This window comes from Eriocheir sinensis, chromosome 66 (assembly GCF_024679095.1).
Source record: "Eriocheir sinensis breed Jianghai 21 chromosome 66, ASM2467909v1, whole genome shotgun sequence".
NCBI lineage: Eukaryota > Metazoa > Arthropoda > Malacostraca > Decapoda > Varunidae > Eriocheir > Eriocheir sinensis.
In genome coordinates, this window is record NC_066574.1 from 3,156,400 (window position 1) to 3,181,043 (window position 24,644).

The 24,644-nt window shown below is 47.4% G+C and overlaps 1 protein-coding gene and 1 long non-coding RNA gene across 6 annotated transcripts in view; one reads left to right on the plus strand and one right to left on the minus strand.

Annotated features, from left to right (window-relative positions):
- The window catches only part of LOC126987735 (glutamate receptor ionotropic, kainate 2-like), a 49,420-nt gene that overhangs the window by 8,132 nt on the left and 16,644 nt on the right, over positions 1–24,644 (minus strand). For all 4 annotated transcript variants that reach the window (XM_050844979.1, XM_050844981.1, XM_050844980.1 and 1 more), the window contains exons 6-14: positions 23,770–23,922; positions 20,354–20,466; positions 17,789–17,894; positions 13,701–13,907; positions 11,982–12,066; positions 9,132–9,270; positions 6,357–6,482; positions 4,014–4,211; positions 2,656–2,888 (exon numbers count right to left, since the gene is read on the minus strand). In XM_050844979.1, the coding sequence (XP_050700936.1) occupies positions 2,656–2,888; positions 4,014–4,211; positions 6,357–6,482; positions 9,132–9,270; positions 11,982–12,066; positions 13,701–13,907; positions 17,789–17,894; positions 20,354–20,466; positions 23,770–23,922 (1,360 nt within the window). The remainder of the gene's footprint in view (positions 1–2,655; positions 2,889–4,013; positions 4,212–6,356; positions 6,483–9,131; positions 9,271–11,981; positions 12,067–13,700; positions 13,908–17,788; positions 17,895–20,353; positions 20,467–23,769; positions 23,923–24,644) is intronic.
- On the plus strand, positions 15,059–16,789 carry LOC126987742 (uncharacterized). 2 transcript variants are annotated; one of them, XR_007741132.1, is made up of 3 exons: positions 15,059–15,127; positions 15,306–15,348; positions 15,707–16,789. It is a non-coding gene; the product is annotated as an uncharacterized LOC126987742 (long non-coding RNA). The 2 variants fall into 2 exon arrangements; XR_007741131.1 differs by having other exon boundaries at positions 15,066–15,169.

The window sequence follows — 24,644 nt, forward strand, 5'->3', positions numbered from 1 at the left end:
CCCATTTCTATAGAGTCCAAACCTTGGAACTGGCACAGAGGAAAGGTAAGTGTGGTAACCCGAATGTCACAGTTGTGTTCTGGGGTAAAGACTTCTGCCGTGTCTCACTCTCGGGGAAAGAAAGTGGGAAACAGAATTCAATAAAAGCAACCGCGAGCTGATCACCTGCAGAAGAGGTATGTGTTAGCAGCGGCAGGAAAGTTAATAGAAAATAAGTCGCCTTCATTCTGAATGGTGAAAAAAATCAGTGTTTGAACGATCCACGAGTGTACTCGGGTATCAGTTGATTCATTTGACTCTAAAAATATGTAATATGGACTATTGAATTTGAATTATACTAAACTAGAATATTACACTAATTTTTCAAGGCGGGGCTTCGTTACTTTATTTAGTTAAGTTGGAACAGGTTGTATTTTTTTTCATGTGGAAATATTATGATAGGTTTGATTAGTATACATGTCTTTTAAACCACTAGTGCTATACTTGTTCCTAGCAGCACACACGTCCCTAGCAGCTAAAGAGTGAGGGTGCGTAAGCTGACAGTGGCTGAAGTCCGCTGGTTTGTTCGTCATGGGGTCTTTGGGCGGTGAAGCAAAGTAAACTTACTGTATGTGGTCTGTTCTCAATCAGGTCGCCGCTGCCATTACAAAACGTGCTAACAGTGCTAGACAGAAAAGACCTATTCATGCTTTGCGACACAGACCGCCGATAAGTTATGGAAGATGAACCTTAACAATACTAATCAATGGACTTTATAAAGATGCAAAAGGAATTAAGTAATGCTGGAAAAAAATCGCCGTTTGCATCAATCCGTAGCCTTGAATGAAAGCTGCCAGACTCTTCAGGTTTAAAATTACGTAAAATCTTGCAGGAGAAAAATGAATCAGGGTTTCATAAGTTTTGTATATTGTATGGAATATTATGAGTTATTTGTCATACATTTCTCTCACGCTGACTGGTTATACACTTATTGAAAAAATCCTTAGAAAATGTCCTTAGAATATGACTGATAATAATAACAATAACAACAGAGCAGAATATATCCCAGCTTGAAGAAACAGTTAAAACGCAAAAGGAAAGAAACTGCAACGCTTTTTTTTTTACAACAAAGGAGACAGCTCAAGGGCACACAAAAAAGGAAACAATAATAAAAAAAAGTCCGCTACTCGCTGCTCCCCAAACAGAATCCAAGGAGGTGGCCGAAAGAGAGGTCAATTCCGGGAGGAGAGGCGTCCAGGTATCCATTACTTTATCAACCCCTTTATACCAATACCATGATCATGTAAATTACTTCATATGTTTTATAATACAACGCTAAGTCATGTCTCTCCAAAGCGTGAAGACAAAGTGCATAATAGATTGATGACCGAACACATTATGCTTTGTCATTTTCCAGCCGCGTCCGTCTCTGAGCGGGAGTCGCGGTGCGTGAGAGTCTGGCATCGCTAATCGAAGGCTACGCACGACACAAGCAGGTGATGTGGCCGAGAATACTTTGAAAAGAGAATCATTGCTTTGAACAGGAACTTATATTTTAACCCGGTAGCAGCGGGGATCATGTTTCCTAATGGTCCCTCCAAGCGAGAAAAATGCGAAAAAATCACCCCTCACACAAACCATTTCATAATATATATCAAAGCATTTGTGATCAGGTTATGTATCATCTATTTTGGGGGTTTATATCATGTCACAAATATGGCCCTTCGCTGCTACACGGTAAAGCCACAAATTTGGCCCGTCGCTGCTACCGAGGAAAAACAATTTAGAATAAGGAAGAGTATTCTGGACACACACACACACACACACACACACACACACACACACACACACACACACACAAGGCAAGGGTTGTCAGTCCTTATACCCGATTGGCTGATGAAGTAGGCATCGTGTGAACTGTTGCCCGTTAATGCTTCACAGTTTTCTGATTAACTATAAATATTGGATAAAGATTATTTTTTTTTTATCTTGAACAACCCTTTCTGTCTTGAATTCATAAAATATACATAAAAAAAAACTTTGTCAGAAAATAATTCAGTCAAACTAAAAGCACGCATGAATAATTTTACACACACACACACACACACACACACACACACACACACACACACACACACACACACGTACATTTCAAGTAAATACACAAACGGAACTTCATTGAGAATTCAGCAGTAACAACACAGAATAAATTGCTCTCGTAGTACTAATATTGAAATCCTGTTTCTACCACCCTACAAAACTACAATGTTCAAGATGTAAATAAACCCTGATTGTGTATAACATTAAATAGTAGAAAAATATAGACAGCTGTGATCGAACTGAACGGATTAAACATGTCTGTGATCAATAACCCATGACACCCTCCTTCCCTTTCCTATATAGTCCCCGTCTCCTTCCTCCCTCCCGTGACGCTCTCCTTCCCTAGTTCTCCCTCCAGTGACGCTCTCCTTCCCTAGTTCTTCCTCCTGTGACGCTCTCCTTCCCTAGTTCTCCCTCCAGTGACGCTCTCCTTCCCTAGTTCTCCCTCCCGTGACGATCTTCTTCCCTAGTTCTCCCTCCAGTGACGCTCTCCTTCCCTAGTTCTCCCTCCAGTGACGCTCTCCTTCCCTAATTCTTCCTCTCCTTTCCCTTGCCCCACCTGTCCGCCCCTCTTACCTGGCGGGAGTGCGATGCCGTAGCTCTTGGAGTCTAGCGGGCCGCCCACCTGCGTGAGGTCACAGAAGCGCTCCGTGATGTACTCGATGCTCGACGACTCCATCATGTAGGCGTACTGGCCGTCGCCCTTCTGAACACGCTTGACGCCTTCCTCGTTGGACTTGGTGTACACCGTCGGGGTCTGGGACTCCATGAAGCTGAACATGCGCTGGTACACGGGGAGCTTGGACGTGCTGGAAGGGAGGGATTCGGAAGGGGTGAAGAGGGAGGAGATGGGGATGTGTTTTCAGATTAGGGTGAGAAAGAAGACGGAGGAGACGGTGATGTGTTTTCAGATTAGGGTGAGAAAGAATAGGGAGGAGACGGTGATGTGTTTTCAGATTAGGGTGAGAAAGAATAGGGAGGAGATGGTGATGTGTTTTCAGATTAGGGTGAGAAAGAATAGGGAGGAGACGGTGATGTGTTTTCAGATTAGGGTGAGAAAGAATAGGGAGGAGACGGTGATGTGTTTTCAGATTAGGGTGAGATAGAATAGGGAGGAGACGGTGATGTGTTTTCAGATTAGGGTGAGAAAGAATAGGGAGGAGACGGTGATGTGTTTTCAGATTAGGGTGAGATAGAATAGGGAGGAGACGGTGATGTGTTTTCAGATTAGGGTGAGAAAGAATAGGGAGGAGATGGTGCTGGGTTTTCAGATTAGGGTGAGAAAGAATAGGGAGGAGACGGTGATGTGTTTTCAGATTAGGGTGAGAAAGAATAGGGAGGAGACGGTGATGTGTTTTCAGATTAGGGAGAGAAAGAATAGGGAGGAGATGGCGCTGGGTTTTCAGATTAGGGTGAGAAAGAAGACGGAGGAGACGGTGATGTGTTTTCAGATTAGGGTGAGAAAGAATAGGGAGGAGATGGGGATATGTTTTCAGATTAGGGTGAGAAAGAATAGGGAGGAGATGGGGATGGGTTTTCAGATTAGGGTGAGAAAGAATGGAGGAAAACTGGAAGTGAGGAAGACCTGAGAATATGGGTCAATACAAGTGATAGGTATTAAATGGGGAGCTCATGTAATTTAGACTGGGATGGATGCATTACTTAAACCTTACTGCCTATACTTACCTTTTCGTCAATGCGTACACCTGACCGTCTCGTTAAAGTTCCATGGAAGACACACATACACACATTACATATAACCTGTGTCTTGTACTGCCTAACTATCGATTCGTCAATGCATGTAACTGCCTCTTAAAGTTCCATCTGAGAACATACACACATTAGATATAGCCTTTGTCTTGTACTGCCAACTTACCTACCTAATCAGCAATGCAAACAAGGAACTCTGCCGCTAAGGTCTCCCTGAGGCTCACCTGAAGAAGTTCCAGGTGGAGCCGCCGTAGAGGGAGCCGTATTTGATCTTAGTCTGGCGGGCGAGGTCTTCGGCCGACTCGATTGGCGACTCCATGCGCTCGACAGTGAGGAAGGCGGCGAGGTTGGCAGTGTAGGACGAGATCATGATGAGCGTGAAGAACCACCAGATGCCCGCCACGATGCGCGTCGACACGGCCCTGGGGAGTGTGGGGGCGAGGTGGCGGGGTTGGGGAGAGAAGGGAAGGGGAGGAAAGAAGGGGAAGGTATGGAAGGGGAGGGGAGAGGAAAGGAGAGGAGGGGAGAAAGAGGATGGAGGGGAGAGAAGGGAAGGGGAGGAAAGAAGGGGAGGGGAGAGGAAAGGAGAGAAGGGTAGAAAGAGGAGGGAGGGGAGAGAAGGGAAGGGGAGGAAAGAAGGGGAGGGAGAGGAAAGGAGAGAAGGGGAGAGGATGGGTAGGAAAGAGGAGGGAGGCGAGAGGAAAGGAAGTGGAGGGGAAGGGAGATGAGGGGAAATGAAGGAAGAGAAAGGGGAAGGGAGAGATGGGGAAGAGAGAGGAAGGAAAAGAGTGGTAGAAGGGAAGGGAAGGGGTGTGGAGGGGAGGGGGTAGGAGGGAGGGGAAGGAATATAAGGGGGAATGGGGAGGGGAAGAGGGGACAGGAGGGAGGGGGAGGAAGATGAGGGGAGAAGGGGGCGGAAAGTGAGGAGAGAAGAGAAGAAAGGAGGGGAGAGGCGAGGAGAGATAATATTAAAAGAAAAATAAATAAATATGGCAGTGGAAGTGGTGGGGATGATATTCAGATTTTCAGTAACTAAGCTTATTATGACTCCTGTGTCCTTACGGTGAATGTTTGCTTAATAATGAGTTTGGGAATAATGCAGAGGGAAGCAGACAATCTCTTCAACATACCTCACCCAGGGGTCATAATTCACATCGGCATGATTACCTGATAAACATGGAAGCCAAGATAATTTTAAGCAGACTGATGATATATGTTGTCTTTTAAAGTGGTGTTCCTACTTTATCATAGTGAAACCAAATTGTCGAGTCCGTTTTGGCGTTGGCTCCCGCGGGTCAATTTCTCCCCTCTGCTACGCCACACAGTCCCAACACCTATTTTTTCCTCTCATATGTTACCTATAGCTTACATATGAGAGGAAGAGACAGGTGTTGGGACTGTGTGGCAGAGCAGAGGGGAGGAAAGGACCCGCGAAGCCCACACCAAACCGGCCTCGACATATTTGGAAGACAAGTCCTTTGAAAAAAAATATCAACGCTACGAGAAAAAAAATCTATAGCAACACCTCTGAAATTCAACCCCACAGACACACATGTTGCAAGAACACAAACCGAGGCGCGTTAGTAAACAACTATCTATTTCTATCCATCTATAGGAAAAAAACACATCGTCAGAGCACACCTCGTCACAGATCATGGTGCAGACCTTGGCCAAAACACTAAAATATAAAGAGCTTAGCAAGTTATGTGGTGAAGTTTGACATTTAACTTCATGGGAAATGAGTTGCAATTGTAATAAGTGTGTTTCAAGAGAAGCGGAAACAGGTGACACATAATGGGCAGGATCTTAATGAGGCTGCACCGCGACCGTGACTCAGGGCCGGTCAGCAAGCAGGCAGGTGATCACGGCAGCGCCAGGCCGACGAGACAGTGGGGGCCGGGAGCGAGGCAGCGTGGGCGGGGAGCGACTCGGGTATACATGCATAAACTAATAAACTTGCCTGGAGGTGACTGCTGACTACGGAACGAAGGTGAGACATTCTTGTAACGTGAGTCGCAGAAGAGGGAACAGTATTGTGCAGTATTTAGTTTACAGTATATACAAATAAAAATTATAACAATCAGGGACGTAGAACTGTTCTTGCGTCAAACACTCATAGTGCATTATTGGGCGCCAGGGACCGAACCCGAAGCTGCACGACTGTGACATGTTTTGTCCCCAGCAATCTAATGTGCCAACGAGTGCGTTACGAGTCGTTAGGAAGCCAGCGTGTTCCTGACGCGGCCACCCCTGGGGGAGTGCCATGGGACAACGGGCAGCCATGAAACCTATGGTGGCAAGGAACACCTTAGTTCAGTGCATTCATCGTAAGACCATCGGCGAATAAAGCACTTCATGCGTGCACATATTTTTCTGAGACTGCAACAATAATTTTACTTTTATCATTAATTATTATTTTTTTTTTTATTATTTCAGAGACGATTTTATGTAGTGTAGTTTCAGCAGTTCGTTATAGGAGATGTTAGAGCGAGCTGGTGAGCGTTAGTAGCATGAAAAGAGTCCATCCTGCCAGTGTAGCCAGACGCCCAGGGCTGTGCGAGGCTTACGTGGGGTGTGGGTCAGGGCCTTCCAGGACGCCGGGCAAAGTGCTGGAGATACAATACGTTTTACCCGAGGTTCTTGTTTCTCCTCTCCGGGATGTGCAGGCCGAGGCTCTTTCACCGGACAAACACCTGCGGGAATAAGGGCATAGAGTGGGACGGGAGGAGCGCCACACCCAGGGGCGGGAGGCGTCCACGGCGGGGAGACGAACGGGCTGTTTCGTGCCCTTTGTGTAGCGGGGCGTGGCGTGGATCCCGGACTTGCTCGAACTAAGCTGTGCACAAAACGCAACTTTTGAATGGGTTTTGTAAGTGCAGGTAAGGCCAGCAGAGACAGGCAGTTCAGGACGACAGACAGACTCTTTGACAAGTCCAATCTGAGACCTGTTCTGTTCGTTCATGCAGCGTCTGAGGTGTCTATTGTTGGTTCTAAAGAGCTAATGGGGTGTATAACAAAAATATAGATATAAAAAGCGTAAATAAATAGGATACGTTTAAAGCCACAGAGTCTGGGTTGCAGTTCTCAATGTCTGACTCATACAAAACTGAAATCAATGATCGTAAGCAACCGTAACGTACAACTTACGCATATCTTTTTATTTTACGGTAAAGGAAGCAGTTCAAGGGCAAAGAAATGAAGATATAAATGCCTGCTAATCACTGCTCCTATAAAAAGAAGTAGAGAGAAGTTGTCAAAAGAGAGATCAATTTCGTGAGGAGAGGAGGTGGCTTGATGCTTCCTCATTAAACATTAAGCATACAAATTACAAGTCTAACGCATCGCCTGTGTAGGGAAACATTGCACAGCGACAACCTCAGACTTTAGCGGCGTATAGGAACAAAACCATTCAAACAATCACCACATAAAAGTGCGTCGTACACAAAAACAAAAAAATGAGGAGCGTGGTAAAAAACGGAGCTCAGGCCTTGAACGGGATCTTAAAACATTCTCCCTCAGTGCTCATCCCTTACTTCGGCAGCAAGTCTCCGCCCTGCTGCATGAGGGAGCCGATGCAGAACCAGAGACAGTTGAGGAGGGAAAAGTCATTGTCCAGTTTGTCGGGAGAGGAGTCGCACGGGTGGGGGTTCGTCCACTCGTAGGGGGAGAACCTGTTATTAGGAGGGCGGTCAGGCACAAAGGTTCCTATCATGAGGGTTAGGTCCAAATTCTTAAACGTATCGGGCTCCCACCACGACTGTTTTCCAAGGTCACAGAGGAAATTAACCAGGGTGATTTTCCCGGTTAAGGTGGAGGAGTCGTATAACACTACCACTGGGATCACAAAACGGTCCATGATAATCCCAGCAACTCCCACGAGAGGCTTTTGAAACAGGAGAGCCGAGGCGCTGATACGTTTAAGAATAAGGGAGTTAGCAGGCTAATCACAAGAGAGAAATATTATTAACTAAACACTGGAACAAACGTGTGAGTTAACTTTACACACACACCAAGTAAAACGAGTTACCAGGCTTCACACACACACACACACACACACACACACACACACACCTACCACCCATCCCTCATTACTCATCACATAAATTTCATCGTTGCCTTTCCTTCGCTTTTCTTTCTATTTATTTTTTTCTTTATACATAATTAATCAAGCTCATTCAGTTTCCTTCTCTGTTCATCACATTTTTTTTTGCCTGATATTACACACACACACACACACACACACACACACACACACACACACACACACACACACACACACACACACACACACACACAATGACAGCAGAGAATCGTCCGGGCTAACAATACGCACCAACTCCCTTCTAACTAGCTGTCCCAAAAGCTCACGAGAGTCTGTACGAGCGTTGCAGAGGGCGAGGAAGAGCAGGGAAAGAGGAGGAAAGTGCAGCAGAGTGGCTGATTAAAGTTGCCTGTGGTGGAGGGTATCAAGGAGGAGGAGGGAGAGGGCATAAGGAGGGGAGGACTTGGAGATTGGGGAGTGTGTTGGACGGGCGGTGGTGGGGCTGGAGGGACGGGACAGATCGGGAGCGGTGGCGCGTCGCACTCAACTTTACCAGATTGTCATCCTCAGCACATAGGATCATATTATTAAACATTTCTACGCTCAATCTTACATATTTAAGGCTTTCGTAGGAGTTTCAAGCCTTTCCCCGGGTAGTTTTATGACCCTGGTGGTGGGAGTTCGACCCTTCTTGAGTACAGTGAACCCAGGCACACAAGATCATATTCTCAAACATTTCGGTGCGCAATCTCAAATATTTAAGGCTTTCGCAGGAGTTTCAAGCCTTTCTCTGGGTAGTTTTATGTCCCTGGTGATGGTACTTCGACCCTTCTTCTGTACAGTGAACCTCAGCACATAGGGTCATTCTTAAACATATATACGCTCAATCTCACATATTTAAGTCTTTCGTAGGAGTTTCAAGCCTTTCCCTGGGTAGTTTCATGACCCTGGTGGTGGTAGTTCGACCCTTCTTCTATACAGTGGACCTCAGCACATAGGGTCATATTCTTAAACATATCACTGTAATCTTGTATGCGTAGTTAATTAAGTACTAAAAAATAATTGTTATTTCTCAAGCATAAATTAACTTGCACATTCCTAAAACGAAAATACCCACACCGACCCATCCGTCCCCCCACCTCCCTCACCCACCTACACTCACGCACACTGAAAAAACGCACACACCTACACAAACACAAACATCCGCCCACACCCACACCCACACCCACACTGATAACACGCACATACCTACACAAACACAAACATCCACCCACACCCACTCCAGAACGATGCCCCTGACCTTGCGAGCACGAAGAGGAGGAGGGAGACGCCGAGGTAGGCCGTGGCCATGTAGAGCCACACGCCAAGGGACAGCGGCGAGAGGAAGCTGAAGAGGTTGGGCGGCTTCTTGGTGGGCTTGCGGTACAGGATGGTAATGCCTGGCGGGGTGAGAGGCGGGGGATGTTAGCTGTGGTGTGATGGTGGATGGACGGACTGGGGCGAGAGGCGGGGGATGTTAGCTGTGGTGTGATGCTGGATGGACGGACTGGGGCGAGAGGCGGGGGATGTTAGCTGTGGTGTGATGCTGGATGGACGGACTGGGGCGAGAGGCGGGGGATGTTAGCTGTGGTGTGATGCTGGATGGACGGACTGGGGCGAGAGGCGGGGGATGTTAGCTGTGGTGTGATGCTGGATGGACGGACTGGGGCGAGAGGCGGGGGATGTTAGCTGTGGTGTGATGCTGGATGGACGGACTGGGGCGAGAGGCGGGGGATGTTAGCTGTGGTGTGATGCTGGATTGACTGGGGCGAGAGGCGAGGGATGTTAGCTGTGGTGTGATGCTGGATGGACGGACTGGGGCGAGAGGCGGGGGATGTTAGCTGTGGTGTGATGCTGGATTGACTGGGGCGAGAGGCGGGGGATGTTAGCTGTGGTGTGATGCTGGATTGACTGGGGCGAGAGGCGGGGGATGTTAGCTGTGGTGTGATGCTGGATTGACTGGGGCGAGAGGCGGGGGATGTTAGCTGTGGTGTGATGCTGGATGGACGGACTGGGGCGAGAGGCGGGGGATGTTAGCTGTGGTGTGATGCTGGATTAACGGACTGGGGCGAGAGGCGAGGGATGTTAGCTGTGGTGTGATGCTGGATGGACGGACTGGGGCGAGAGGCGGGGGATGTTAGCTGTGATGTGATGTTGGATGGACGGGGGCGAGAGGCGAAGGATGTTAGCTGTGGTGTGATGGTGGATGGACGGACTGGGGCGAGAGGCGGGGGATGTTAGCTGTGGTGTGATGCTGGATGGACGGACTGGGGCGAGAGGCGGGGGATGTTAGTTGTGGTGTGATGCTGGATGGACGGACTGGGGCGAGAGGCGGGGGATGTTAGCTGTGGTGTGATGGTGGATGGACGGACTGGGGCGAGAGGCGGGGGATGTTAGCTGTGGTGTGATGCTGGATGGACGGACTGGGGCGAGAGGCGAGGGATGTTAGTTGTGGTGTGATGCTGGATTGACTGGGGCGAGAGATTGTGGGCCATATCCTTACACATTTCCGCGGCCAGGCACATCTATCCTATCTATCTACGTAAGCATGTATGTATCTGTTTATCTATCTATCTCTTCCCCGACTTCTACGATCCCAGTCCTAATTCATGAGTTCCAACACGTTTAACCCTTTGACTGCGGATTTCCTACAGTCAGACATCACCAAGCTACAGGAATGGAACAAAAAGTGGCTGCTACAATTCAATGAAGAGAAATGTAAAGTCCTGCACCTTGGGAGGGGAAATCCAGCATACCAATACAACATGAGAAACACTCCACTATCCACCACAGAAGCAGAGAAAGACCTGGGACTGTATGTTACCAGGCTACCAGGGAAGGAGAAATTCGTGCCAATCGCAGCAAGCAGAATCCACTCTTTTAAGCAGAAACAGCGCGCGCACATATTTGAGAAGGCTTTCGTAGGACCTTGGGCCATTTCCAGGGGTAGATGTATGACCCTGGTGGTATTCTGACCCTTCGCCTGTACCATAAACCTAAAAGAACACTCATGAGAACCCAATTAGTCTCCTTTTTTGGCCTTTGAAAACAGTTGATGATTATACCGATGTGTGTTGTTAGCTGTGGTGTGATGTTGGATTTACAGAAGAGGATGGAGATTGTGATGTTTGCTGCTGGTGTAATGCTGGTGTAGTGCTGAGTATAAGAAAGAGGTTAGAGATTGTGTTATTAACCGTGATGTGATGCTGGAGTTACAGATGAGGTGAGAGGTAGTGATGTTAGCTGGGGTGAGATGCTGGATTTACAGAAGAGGATGGAGATTGTGATGTTTGCTGTTGGTGTAATGCTGGTGTAGTGCTGAGTATAAGAAAGAGGTTAGAGATTGTGTTATTAACCGTGTTGTGATGCTGGAGTTACAGATGAGGTGAGAGTTAGTGATGTTAGCTGGGGTGAGATGCTGGATTTACGAAAGAGGCGAGAGATTGTAGTATTAGCTGTGATGTGATGCTGGAGTTACAGATGAGGTGAGAGTTAGTGATGTTAGCTGTGGTGAGATGCTGGATTTAAGAAAGAGGCGAGAGATTGTAGTATTAGCTGTGATGTGATGCTGGAGTTACAGATGAGGTGAGAGGTAGTGATGTTAGCTGGGGTGAGATGCTGGATTTACGAAAGAGGCGAGAGATTGTAGTATTAGCTGTGATGTGATGCTGGAGTTACAGATGAGGTGAGAGTTAGTGATGTTAGCTGGGGTGAGATGCTGGATTTACGAAAGAGGCGAGGGGCGGTGAAGTTAGCTGTGATGTAGTGTTGTATTCATAGGACCGCTTTCACAGTCGTTTTGTTTGTTTTCATCGTTACCAATGGCTGTTATCGCCGCTATAGTATTCCCACGTGAAACTGGCCGATGGGGTAGTGGCGGCTGCGGGGTTAGCCTAGCCCCGCACCTTGCCACACACTCTCAACACCTCTTGCTTCCTCTGCAGCCGCCGCTACCTCATCGGCCAGTTTCACGTGGAGAACTATAGCCTCGATCGCCGCCATTGGTAACGATCAAAACAAACAAAGTGACTGTGAAAGCGGCTCCTAGTCACTGAGGGATGCTGCTATTAGATGTGTTAGCTGTGGTGTAGTGTTAGGAGCGTCCACCCACCGAGGTTCATCCAGGGCATCGTGAAGTCCACCTCCTGCTCCCGCTCGTAGGTAATGGTCAGGTCACCGATGGCCAGGTCAGCTCTCTGCGGGAGTGAGAGGTGAAGTCAACGGGGACGGTAGAACACAAGCTATCAATCTATCTATCTACCTGCCCACCTATTTATCTATCTATCTATCTATTTATCTATCTATCTCTCTATTAGCCAGCCGGGGACACAATGCTGGATCGATGGCGCCGTGCATTTGTTTTTAGAGAGAATTACACAACAAATTCTTATCATCAAATATTTGTGGCCACCTATCTATCTGGCTATCTTTCAATCTATCTACCTATCAATCCATCTATTTATCTATCTATCTGTCAATCTATCCATTTATCCATGTATCAATCTATCTATTTATATCTCTTTTAGCCAGCTGGGGACACAATGGCGGGTCGATGGCGCCGTGTCCTTGCTCGCTTGCTTGGGTCCCAGACACACGCAGCGGCATATACGTGCAGCCTTAAGACACGCCAAACTTTTGTTACATACCGCCCCTCACTCAGACCTCCTTCCCTCTCCTCCGCGACCCTTACTCCCACTCTCCTTCCTCTCCTTTTCTCCCATGTTCTTTCCCTCCCTCTCGCCCTTAACCTAACCTTTCCCTCTCTCGCTCTCTCTCGTTTCCTTTCCCTTTCTCTAACTCTCCTTCCTTCTCCTCCGCGACCCTAACTTCCACTCTCCTTTCCTCTCCTCTGCGCTTTCTCTCCTTCTCTCCCATGTTCTTTCCCTCTCTCTCGCTCTTAACCTAACCTTTCTCTCTCTCTCTCTCTCTCTCTCTCTCTCTCTCTCTCTCTCTCTCTCTCTCTCTCTCTCTCTCTCTCTCTCTCTCTCTCTCTCTCTCTCTCTCTCTCTCTCTCGTTTTCTTTCCTTTTCTCTTATTTTCTTTTTCTCTCTCTCCCATTTCCCTCCCTAACTCTCTCTAACCTTTCCCTCTCTCTCTCTCGTTTTCTTTCCTTTTCTCTCTTTCCCTCTCTCCCATTTCCCTCCTTAACTCTCTCTAACCTCTCTCTCTCTCTCTCTCTCTCTCTCTCTCTCTCTCTCTCTCTCTCTCTCTCTCTCTCTCTCTCTCTCTCTCTCTCTCTCTCTCTCGTTTTCTTTCCTTCTCTCTAACTCTCTTTCTCTCTCTCTCCCCCATTTCTTCCTCCCTCTCCCCGTCGCTCCTACTTCTTCTCCCTCTCTCCCCCGCGCCTCTCACTCCACTTTCCCTCCCTCTCCCAGCTTTTTTCCTTCTCTCCTACATTCTTTTCCTTCTTCCCTCTCTACTACTTTCTTTCCCTCACACTTTCCTATCCCTCTCTCCAGCTTTCTTTCCCCTTTCCCACTTTTTTTTCTCTCTCCTATACTTTTTTTTTCTTTCCCTCGCGCCCTACACTCATGCTTTCTCCCCCTCTCCCCCTCCATCCCTCACTCTCCCTTTCTTTCCCCTACTCCCATTTCCTTTCTCCCCTCTATACACTATCACTCTCCCTCTCTTCCCCTCTCTCCCTCCCACGCCCCTCACCTGCACCGTTGCCAGGTTAACGTACTCGGAGCATTTACCTGTTTCTGACGCCTAACTATTGCCAAGAGACATCAGGATCTAACTCTTTCAACGATAACTCAGAAGACAGTTTGGGGTTAGGAAGTCGGGAAATATAAGCGGCTGAGTACGACAATCTGGCGACGTTGCTCACCTGGTCCAGCAGCTCGCCGATCATGCCGTTCCACCTGCCGAGTTTCTTGTCGAAGTTGCCGTGCTTGTCGTCGTCCGCGATCTTGAGGGTGTAGTTGAAGCCGAGGATGTCCGAGATTTCCTTGATCAGGTCCACGCAGAAGCCCTCGTACCGGTCGTTCCCTGTCATCGGCTCGGAGGTCTCTCGCAGCATTGTGTAGGGCGCGGCCTTAGGGACGGAGAGGAGTGAAGACGTTAGGATAGGTTAGGTTAGGTTAGGGGAGAGAATGAGTACTGAGGGTAAGACGTTAGGTAAGGTTAGGTTAGGTTAGGTTAGGTTAGGTTAGGGGGAGAGAATGAGTACTGAGAGGAGACGTTAGGTAAGGTTAGGTTAAGGAAGAGAATGAGTTGAGGGGAAGGCGTTAGGTAAGGTTAGGTTAAGGGAGAGAATGAGTTGAGGGGAGACGTTAGGTAAGGTTAGGTTAAGGGAGAGAATGAGTACTGAGAGGAGACGTTAGGTAAGGTTAGGTTAAAGGAGAGAATGAGTACTGAGGGGAGGCGTTAGGTTAAGGGAGAGAATGAGTACTGAGGGGAGACGTTCGGTTAGGTTAAGGGAGAGAATGAGTACTGAGGGGAGACGTTAGGTTAGGTTAAGGGAGAGAATGAGTACTGAGGGGAGACGTTCGGTTAGGTTAAGGGAGAGAATGAGTACTGAGGGGAGACGTTAGGTAAGGTTAAGGGAGAGAATGAGTACTGAGGGGAGACGTTAGGTTAGGTTAAGGGAGAGAATGAGTACTGAGGGGAGACGTTCGGTTAGGTTAAGGGAGAGAATGAGTACTGAGGGGAGACGTTCGGTTAGGTTAAGGGAGAGAATGAGTACTGAGGGGAGACGTTAGGTTAGGTTAAGGAGAAAATGAGTACTGAGGGGAGACGTTAGGTTAGGTTAAGGGAGAGAATGAGTACTGAGGGGAGACGTTCGGTTAGGTTAAGGGAGAGAATGAGTACTGAGGGGAGACGTTAGGTTAGGTTAGGTTAAGGGAGAGAATGAGTACTGAGGGCAGACGTTCGGTTAGGTTAAGGGAGAGAATGAGTACTGAGGGGAGACGTTCGGTTAGGTTAAGGGAGAGAATGAGTACTGAGGGGAGACGTTCGGTTAGGTTAAGGGAGAGAATGAGTACTGAGGGGAGACGTTAGGTTAGGTTAAGGGAGAGAATGAGTACTGAGGGGAGACGTTAGGTTAGGTTAAGGGAGAGAATGAGTTGAGGGGAGACGTTAGGTAAGGTTAGGTTAAGGGAGAGAACGAGTACTGAGAGGAGACGTTCGGTTAGGTTAAGGGAGAGAATGAGTACTGAGGGGTGACGTTCGGTTAGGTTAAGGGAGAGAATGAGTACTGAGGGGAGACGTTCGGTTAGGTTAAGGGAGAGAATGAGTACTGAGGGGAGACGTTCGGTTAGGTTAAGGGAGAGAATGAGTACTGAGGGGAGACGTTCGGTTAGGTTAAGGGAGAGAATGAGTACTGAGGGGAGACGTTAGGTTAGGTTAGGTTAAGGGAGAGAATGAGTACTGAGGGCAGACGTTCGGTTAGGTTAAGGGAGAGAATGAGTACTGAGGGGAGACGTTAGGTTAGGTTAAGGGAGAGAATGAGTACTGAGGGGAAGACATTAGGTTAGGTTAGGTTAAGGGAGAAAATGAGTACTGAGGGGAGACGTTAGGTTAGGTCAAGGGAGAGAATGAGTACTGAAGGGAAGACATTAGGTTGGGTTAGGTTAAGGGAGAGAATGAGTACTGAGGGGAGACGTTAGGTTAGGTTAAGGGAGAGAATGAGTACTGAGAGGAGACGTTAGGTAAGGTTAGGTTAAGGGAGAGAATGAGTACTGAGGGGAGACGTTAGGTTAGGTTAAGGGAGAGAATGAGTACTGAAGGGAAGACATTAGGTTGGGTTAGGTTAAGGGAGAGAATGAGTACTGAGAGGAGACGTTAGGTAAGGTTAGGTTAAGGGAGAGAATGAGTACTGAGGGGAGACGTTAGGTTAGGTTAAGGGAGAGAATGAGTACTGAAAGGAAAAAGGAAAGTTTCGTTTAGTCGGCGCAACATCTGTGGCCATATGCCGGAGAGAGACAGAAGGGGAAGGAATTATAGGAGAAGGGAGCAGATCCCAGGAGACGGGACACAACCCCCGATTAATACCTGGTACCCATTCACTGTTGGGTGGACAGGGGCGTAGGGTATCGGAAAAGCAGCCCAAATTTTTCCACTCCGCCTGGGAATCGAACCCGAGCTCTCTCAGTTGTGAGCCGAGTGTGCTAACCACTGCACCACGAAGCCCCCCGAATGAATACTGAGGGTAAGACGTTAGGTTAAATTAGGTTAGTTAAGGGTGAGAATGAGTTACTGAGGCTAGGAGAGTGATTTTGCGGCCTTGTGAGTGATACTGCATTGTTGTAGATAGACGGAGAGTGAAGACGGTATTAAAAAGTATATTAAAAGGACGAAGATAAGTATAGAGGGAAGGAGTAAGGCAAGAATGACAGTGGGATAGGAAGAGCAAGGGAAAAGAAAAACAAGGAGAGCAATTTAGTAAAGAGAAAGTGGGAGGATAGAGAATGGAGAGGATATTAAACACTGAGAGGAGGAAGGGCAAGGGTGAGAGAGATGTATATATAGAGTAAAACAGAAATAAGAAGAGCAAAGGGGAAAAAAAAGCGAGGAGAGGGAAGAGGAGGAAGAGGACAGGATTAAAAAAGAGGATCAGTACAGAGAGAGGGATAAAGAGCAAGGGTAACTGTTTTAAAGGGAGGGAGCATAACAGAACAGGCGCAAAGGGAAAGAGAAGAGAGGAAAATGAGACTTAATAGGGAGAAAGAGGGGAAGAAAGGGATGAGGATAAGGGGAGGGGATTAGCAAGTGATTGGACGCATGGGTGCACATGATATGGGTGAGGGGGAGGAGGGGGAACGGTCGGGTGGTGCCATGGCGGGGAATTGATGTCGGTAAGTGGGTGTTCTGGGAAGTGTGGAAGAAGGGACGAGGGAAGGGGAGGTGGGGTGCTGGGGTGGAGTTATGGAGAAGCGCTGACGTGGTTGTTTGGTGGAATTTGGGGAGAGAGAGGAGAAGAGGGGAAGGAAGAGAAGGGGAAGGGGAGTGAGGAGAGAGGAGGGGAAAGAAGAGGGAAGGAGAGGGGAGGAAAAGGGAATTAGGGAAGGGGAGGGTAGAAAAAGGGAAGGAGGGGAGAAAGGGGGAAGGGGAGTGAGGAGAGAGGAGGGGAAAGAAGAGGGAAGGAGAGGGGAGGACAAGGGAATTAGGGAAGGGGAGGGTAGAAAAAGGGAAGGAGGGGAGAAAGGGGGAAGGGGAGTGAGGAGAGAGGAGGGGAAAGAAGAGGGAAGGAGAGGGGAGGAAAAGGGAATTAGGGAAGGGGAGGGTAGAAAAAGGGAAGGAGGGAAGAAAGGGGTGGGAGATGAAAGGAGGGGGAAATAAGTGGACAGGGGAGGGAAAGGAAGGGGAAAGGGAGGAAAGGAGGGAAGAGAGGGAAGGAAGTGGAGAGGGGAGGGAAGGTAGGGTAAGGTAGGGTTGGGTAGGGAAACAGAGGAGGGAAGGATGGGGAAAGGAAATGGAGAAGGAAGGGGGGAAGAATAGGGGGTAGGGGAGTACGGTCGGTAAGGTCAAGGGGGTGGTTGCGTGCCGGTGTGAGGGTGTGTGCGGGGGGCGGGGTGTGGGTGGTGTGTGTGACAACGCTGGCTGGGGTGTGTGGCTCAGGGACAGACCATCAGCCTAATGCCCGCGTAAGGCTATTAGCGTAATGTGTGGAAAGTATATAATATTATGCTTTTAGCGTGTTAACTGGTTCCCTCGTGCTCAGCGGCTCCTGGTGTGATGAATGGTTATTACGCCATCATTACCATTATCATTATCATTACTACGACAACAACAATAACTACTACTACTACTACTACTACTACTACTACTATTACATGTCTACATATTACTTCTCTCATTCTTCAAAACAAAAACTAAACTAGCTAAAATCACATCACGATCTCTCTCTCTCTCTCTCTCTCTCTCTCTCTCTCTCTCTCTCTCTCTCTCTCTCTCTCTCTCCCCCCCGTCACCTACCAGAATGCTTGTGATGACGAGGGTCTTGTTTTGAAGGCTCTCCACGATGCCTTGCTGCACCTCGCTGTACGTTCTCGTGTAGTTGGCGCCGTTCCCGGGGTCCCACCTGACGACCCAAGAAGAAATAGCATCAGAAGCTTAGTTAGAAGTGGAATGGAAAGCTGATCGGTGACTTAGTGTGTGGTATTGGATCGTTTTATGCCCCAAGGAGAAGTAGAGTTAAATGAGTTCGTCTTATGAGTGTAATGCAAAACTGTTCGTTGAGTTAGCTTGTGACATTGGATCGTTTTAAGGCTTTGATGTGTCCCCAAGTAGAAGTAGTATCAGAAAAAGTAGAGTTAGTGTAATGTAAAGCCATTCGTTGAGTTAGTCTGTGTTATAGGAATCGTAGGTCTTATGATAGAGTCAGAAGTAGGGTTAGAAGTCCATGAGAAGCTGTTCGTTGAGTTAGCTTGTGATATTAGACCGTTTATGGCTTTGATGTGTCCCCAAGTAGAAGAAGTATCAGAAAAAGTAGTTAGAAGTGTAGTGCAAAGCTATTCGTTGAGTTAGTTTGTGATATAGGAGCGTTTAAGGCTTTGATATGTCCCCAAATAGAAGTAGCATCAGAAAAAGTAGAGTTAGTGTAATGCAAAGAGAGAGAGAGAGAGAGAGAGAGAGAGCGAGAGAGAGAGAGAGAGAGAGAGAGAGAGAGAGAGAGAGAGAGAGAGAGAGAGAGAGAGAGAGAGAGAGAGAGAGAGAGAGAGAGAGAAAGGACGGTTCGTGATCTTCCTCACTTTACTTCGTTTATTCGTGGATTTACTTTTTACAGCTACAAATACTCTCTCTCTCTCTCTCTCTCTCTCTCTCTGTGTGTGTCTGTCTGACAGTTAATACATAAAAGACATGTAATTATTATATAGTCATTTATAATACTCTCTCTCTCTCTCTCTCTCTCACGTAAAAAGGGACAGCCAGGTGTTGCCGCGTCCGTAGCACGTTTATTATTAAAGGTGCAGAAGCGACACCTCCGTGCATTGGGCCGCCCGCCGCGTCCCGCACTGCAGAGGCGGGGCGGGGCGGGCAGCACTTGGGAGACACAGGCGGCGACGAGGCTAAGGTCCGGTATGCTTAAACACTTCGCCGCTCAAGCACACATATTTGACAAGGCTTTCCTAGGAGTTTTCTGCATTTCCAGGGGGAGTTTTATGGCCCTGGTGGTAGTGTGACCCTTCCTCTGTATAATGAACCTGAAAAAAACACTCCCAAGAACCCGATTAATCTACTTTTCGACCTATGGAAAGCGTTGATGTGAGAAGAGAGCGTTTAAGAATACCGACATAAAGCCCGGTATTCTCAGACGCTTTCGCCTCTCACATCAACTAATCCCGAAGGCCGAAAAGGAGGCCAATCGGGTTCTAAGGAGTGGTGTTTTAGGTTCATGGTACAGAAGAAGGGTCCGACTACCAGCAGGGTCATAAAACTACCCCTGGAAATGCCCAAAACGTCTACGAAAGCATTGTCAAATATGTATGCGTGATTAGGCGTTGAAATGTTTGAGAAGATGACCCCGAGTGTGTGTTAATTTGGGTTGCAATGAAGGGATATATAGACAGGAAAACATACTAGCATCCGGAAACAGAAGACAGACAGACAAGGGGACGGTGAGGGTAAAGGAGGCGAAGCGTGTGTCAATTAGGGTTCAGACAGAAACGCAGGTCGGTAAGAAGACAGGGAGGGGCAAGGAGAGGAACAGCCAGGAAAAACAACAAACATGCATCGGGGAGAGAAGACAAACAGATAGACGAGGAGGCGGTGAAGGAGGCTAAGTGTGTGTGTGTGTGTGTGTGTGTGTGTGTGTGTGTGTGTGTGTGTGTGTGTGTGTGTGTGTGTGTGTGTGTGTGTGTGTCAATTAGGGTGCAGACAGATGGAGAGACAAACAGATCGGTAGGGAAAGCAGGAACAGTATAAGGAGCAGTTAGGAAAGAAAATAAACATGCATTATACACAGATTAACAAGGACAGGCGGTGAAGGAGGCTGAGTGTGTGTGTGTCAATTCGGGCTTGTCGAGAGGAAGAGACACATATCGGGTAGGGCTGATTGACTGACTGATTGGACATAGGCGTCATACATCAGTAGGAAGGCACGGATGGACAGACAGACAGAGGAGAAGTTAGGAAGGACAACAGACATACATTCAGAGGAAGGGACAGACCGACAGACGAGGGGACAGAGAGGGAAGCTGAGAGGTAGGTAGACAGGGACAGGCAGAGGAAGAGTCGGTAAGGAAGACAGCCATCCATCCATCCATCCAGAAAGACAGACAGACGAAGTGATGGTGAAGGAAACCGTGAGTGGAGTGAGTGTCAACAAGGCTTCAAGTAGACAGAGTGACAGATAGATAGATACACAGACAAACAGGGAGGGAGGGAGCGACACAGAGAGAGAAGCAATCAGGGAAGAGGACACACACACACACACACACACACACACACACAATGATGACACACGCACCACACCCACACGCAAACAGACCCACCATCACCCCCACATCCCAACCCCCCCAAACACACACACGCACGCACCTCCCCACGCGCGTGAGCCCCTCCTTGGTGAGTTCCACAATATCCAGGGTCACGTCTCTCCTGAAGCCCTCCGTGTCGAACTTGATGAGCCCCGTCAGGCCGTTCACCTGGACCTGAGGAGAGAGGGAAAAACAGGTCGTGAAAAATGAGGGAGGGAGAGAGGGGTGAAGGAGGAGGACGAGGAGATGACAGAGGGGAAAAGTGGAGCTCTGGGGGAAAGAGAAATGGGAGAGAGGGGAAATATGTGAGAGTAAGGGAAGAGAGAGAGAGAGAGAGACAGCAGAAGATGAGAAAGGAGGGAGGGAGGGAGGGCGAGAGGGTAGGAAGGAGGGAGATGACACAGGGGAAAGATGCAGCCCTGGAGAAAAGACAAATAGAAGAGAGGGGAAAAAATGTGAAAGCAAGGAAAGGAGAGAGAAAATACGAGTTGAGAAAGGTAGGAAAGAGAGGGAGGTAAGGGGAGGAGGGGGTTGGGAGGAGGGGAACAGTGGGGAAAAGTGGGGCTCTGGAGGAAAGAGAAAGATAAACGAGAAAGAGGGGAAACAAGTGAGAGTAAGGGAAGAGAGAGAAAGAGAGACAGGTAAGCAGAGGTGAAGAAGGAGGGAGGGAAAGAGAGGGCGAGGTGTGGCAGAGAGGGGAAAGGTGAAAGTCTGAATTAAGGAAAACGAAAAATAAACGAAGGAGAGGGGAAACATGTGAAAGTTGGAGAAGGGAGAGAAACAGGCGGAGATGAGAAAGGAGGAAGGGAAGACGCGGTGAGAGAGAGAGAGAGAGAGAGAGAGAGAGAGAGAGAGAGAGAGAGAGAGAGAGAGAGAGAGAGAGAGAGAGAGAGAGAGAGAGAGAGAGAGAGAGAGAGAGAGAGAGAGAGAGAGAGAGAGAGAGAGAGAGAGAGAGAGAGAGAGAGAGAGAGAGAGAGAGAGAGAGAGAGAGAGAGAGAGAGAGAGAGAGAGAGAGAGAGCGTAAAAAAAGTATAACAGGAAATTGGAATAAAATAAAAATACTGAGAATAAACAAAAAGGTTAGAGAAAGATAACTTCATTAGTGTGTGAGGGAGGAGGAGGAGGAGGAGGAGGAGGATGGTGATGATGATGATGATGGTGATTATAAGGAGGAAAAAATAAAAATAAAACATGTTATTCTCTTAATATAGAAAACATTTTGGTAGTGGTGGTGATGGTAGTGGTATATACATGATGACAGAAGGAAAGGAAACGGCTGTACTATGGTGGTGATATGGTGCATGGTGACTGGCTACGTAAGAAAGACAGCAAGGGTGGTGGTGGTGGTGCTGGAGTCTGGCGGCGGAGCAAGGAACAACACCACCCAACACCACACACCACACAGCACGGGTAGGAGGAAGTATTGCCATGCAGGAATCCTCTTTGCAGCAAGGGGCTAGTCAGTGAGTCGTCCGAGGATTGTATGAGCTGTGTTTACTGAGCGGACCAGAGGAGGCGAGGGACAGCAATTCACGGGCGCCAGAGAAGGACATCGTATTACCAACAACGGCTGTGATATGCAACTCCTCGGGGAAGCGCACTGCAGGACTTTTATAAACCGTTCGTGTGTGGGCTACTGAAGGTGCTGTGCTTTGCCTGGGAGTTTCACAATCATGAGGAAGGGACGTGAAGGAGAGAGAGAGAGAGAAAGAGAAAGCGACATTCAGAGGATAGAGAAAAGAGGATGATGGAAGCAAGTAAGTCCACTGGGAAGAATGAATGAGAGAGATACATTTACAGGACAGAGGAAACGTGGCGCAGAAAGCAAGAGAGTGCAAAGGCAAGATTGAATGATAGATATAAACTTAAAGGAGAGAGAAAACAAGACAAAGAAAGGAAGGAAGACTAAAAGTAAGATTGAATGATAGAGATAAACTTAAAGGAGAGAGAAAACAAGACAAAGAAAGGAAGAAAGACTAAAAAGTAAGATTGAATGATAGAGATACACTTAAAGGAGAGAGAAAACAAGACAAAGAAAGGAAGAAAGACTAAAAAGTAAGATTGAATGATAGAGATACACTTCAAGAATAGAGAAAACAAGACAAAGAAAGGAAGGAAGACTAAAAGTAAGATTGAATGATAGATATAAACTTAGAGGAGAGAGAAAACAAGACGAGGAAAGGAAGAAAGACTAAAGGCAAGATTAAATGACAGATATACACTTCAAGAATAGAGAAAACAGGACGGAAAAAAACAAGAAAGTCAAAATGTAAGACCTTAAATGATAGATATAAACTTAGAGGAGAGAGAAAACAGACGAGGAAAGGAAGAAAGAGTAAAGGTAGGATTGAATGACAGAGATACACTTCAAGGATAGAGAAAACAAGTAAAAAAACAACAAAAAAGTCAAAATTAAGACTGAATGGTAGTGACAAATGACCTTTCAGGAAACTTTGATAGAAAACAAGGTAACACAAGAAGACTTAAACCAAACACACACAAGAGAGATAAACCCCCCCCAAAAAAAAACCAGGAAACAGAAGATACAGGGACAAAATAAGACATAGAAAGAAGATAAGACATGATTGGACAGTATTGGCAGTAGTCTGAGAGGAGAAAACGTGATAGAATTTGACAAGTAAAAGAGGTTGAAGCTAATGAGAACTGAGACTCGTGGTGGGCGGGGGGGCGAGGGGGCTTAGGCGTACTAAAGCGAAACCAAATTGTTGAGTCAGTTTTGGCGTAGGCTCCCGCGGGTCCTTTCCTCCCCTCTGCTTTGCCACACAGCCCCCAACACTTATTTTTCCCTCTCATATGTTACCTATAGCTTACATATGAAAGGAAGACATAGGTGCTGGGACTGTGTGGCAGAGCGGAGGGGAGGAAAGGACTAGCGGGAGCCTACGCCAGACCGCCCTCGACATATTTGGAAGACTATAGATGAATGAAGAGAGAACAAAAAGGACCGATGATGGGATTGAAGGACAGTGTACCAAGTGACCTGAAGGAGAAAACGGATTATAAAAAGAACTCAAGCAATAGGAGAAAGTGGAAATAGCTATATGGTGAGGACAAAAAACTGACAACATTGAGTGCGGAGAAATTAAACGAGAGAAGAAAAAAAGGAAGGTCGCACTAAGCTTAGAAGAAACAAGAGAAAGATGGAAAATAAAGCAAAAACAACAAAAAACAACAACCCAGTATAAAATAAAATATTGTTGAAGTAAAAAAAAAAGAATAAAAGGAAGATCACATTAAAGTTCAAACATACGTAAGAAAGATAAATAAAGCAAAGCACATAAAAAAAAGAAAAGAAAAACTGAATAAAGTAGGAAAAAGTAAAAAATAAAATAAAAAAATGCGTCACACTCAGCCTAAAACAACAAAAAGCCACACCCTTCCCCCCCTTCCCTCCCCTTCCCTCACCCACACACTCATTCCTACCCACACACACACACGGCCCCAGCACGCACTTACCCACTTCATGTAATTGATGAGGGAGTTTCCATGCACCCAGGTAGCGTCCCCGTCACACTCCAGGGGCGTCACGTCGATGTGCCTGGAACGGTCGAGGTCATCCAGGGCCTTGGCGAAGAGCTGAACCGCGTCGTACATAAGCGCCACCTCCGTCTGAAGCGAACCAGGGGGCGGGGCGGGGCGGAGGAGGAGGAGGAGAAGGAGGAGGAGGAGGCGGAGGCGTTGGGAAGAGCGAGGTGGGAGAGGTGAGGAGAGGTGGAAGGGGTTGGTAGTCGTTACACGCTTAATCGAGGCTTGTGTTAATGAGTTTGCCTAAAATGAGGAAGTGATTTAATGGACCGTGAGTGAAAATTAAGGTGTGTAAATTAGAGGCTTGAAAGTAACTTAGGGGAAGAGAGAAGAGGAGAGGAGACGGCTGGTATGTTTTAGGGATCTACGTACCTAATCAAACACACACACACACACACACACACACACACACACAATCTTCTACGGTCTACACAAACACCATGAGAAGATTGCACTATCTCGTACTATTCCTCATAACATAATCATAATCTCTCTCTCTCTCTCTCTCTCTCTCTCTCTCTCTCTCTCTCTCTCTCTCTCTCTCTCTCACTCTCTTCTCTTCTAACGCCTTGCTCTAATCTTGATCAATTAACATTTTCTTTCTTCATATATCTATTTAGACTTTGGATATACTTAAGCTCGTATTCTTAAACATACCGACACCTCAGTTCGCCTATTAGATGTAACTCTGTTTCTGATAAGACTGTTTTGTGATTCCAGAGATAGTTTAACACGACTTCTTTACCTTGAACGGGAAAATCACTCTCGAGAACCCGTTTAATCTTCTCTGCGGGCTAGGAAAGCAG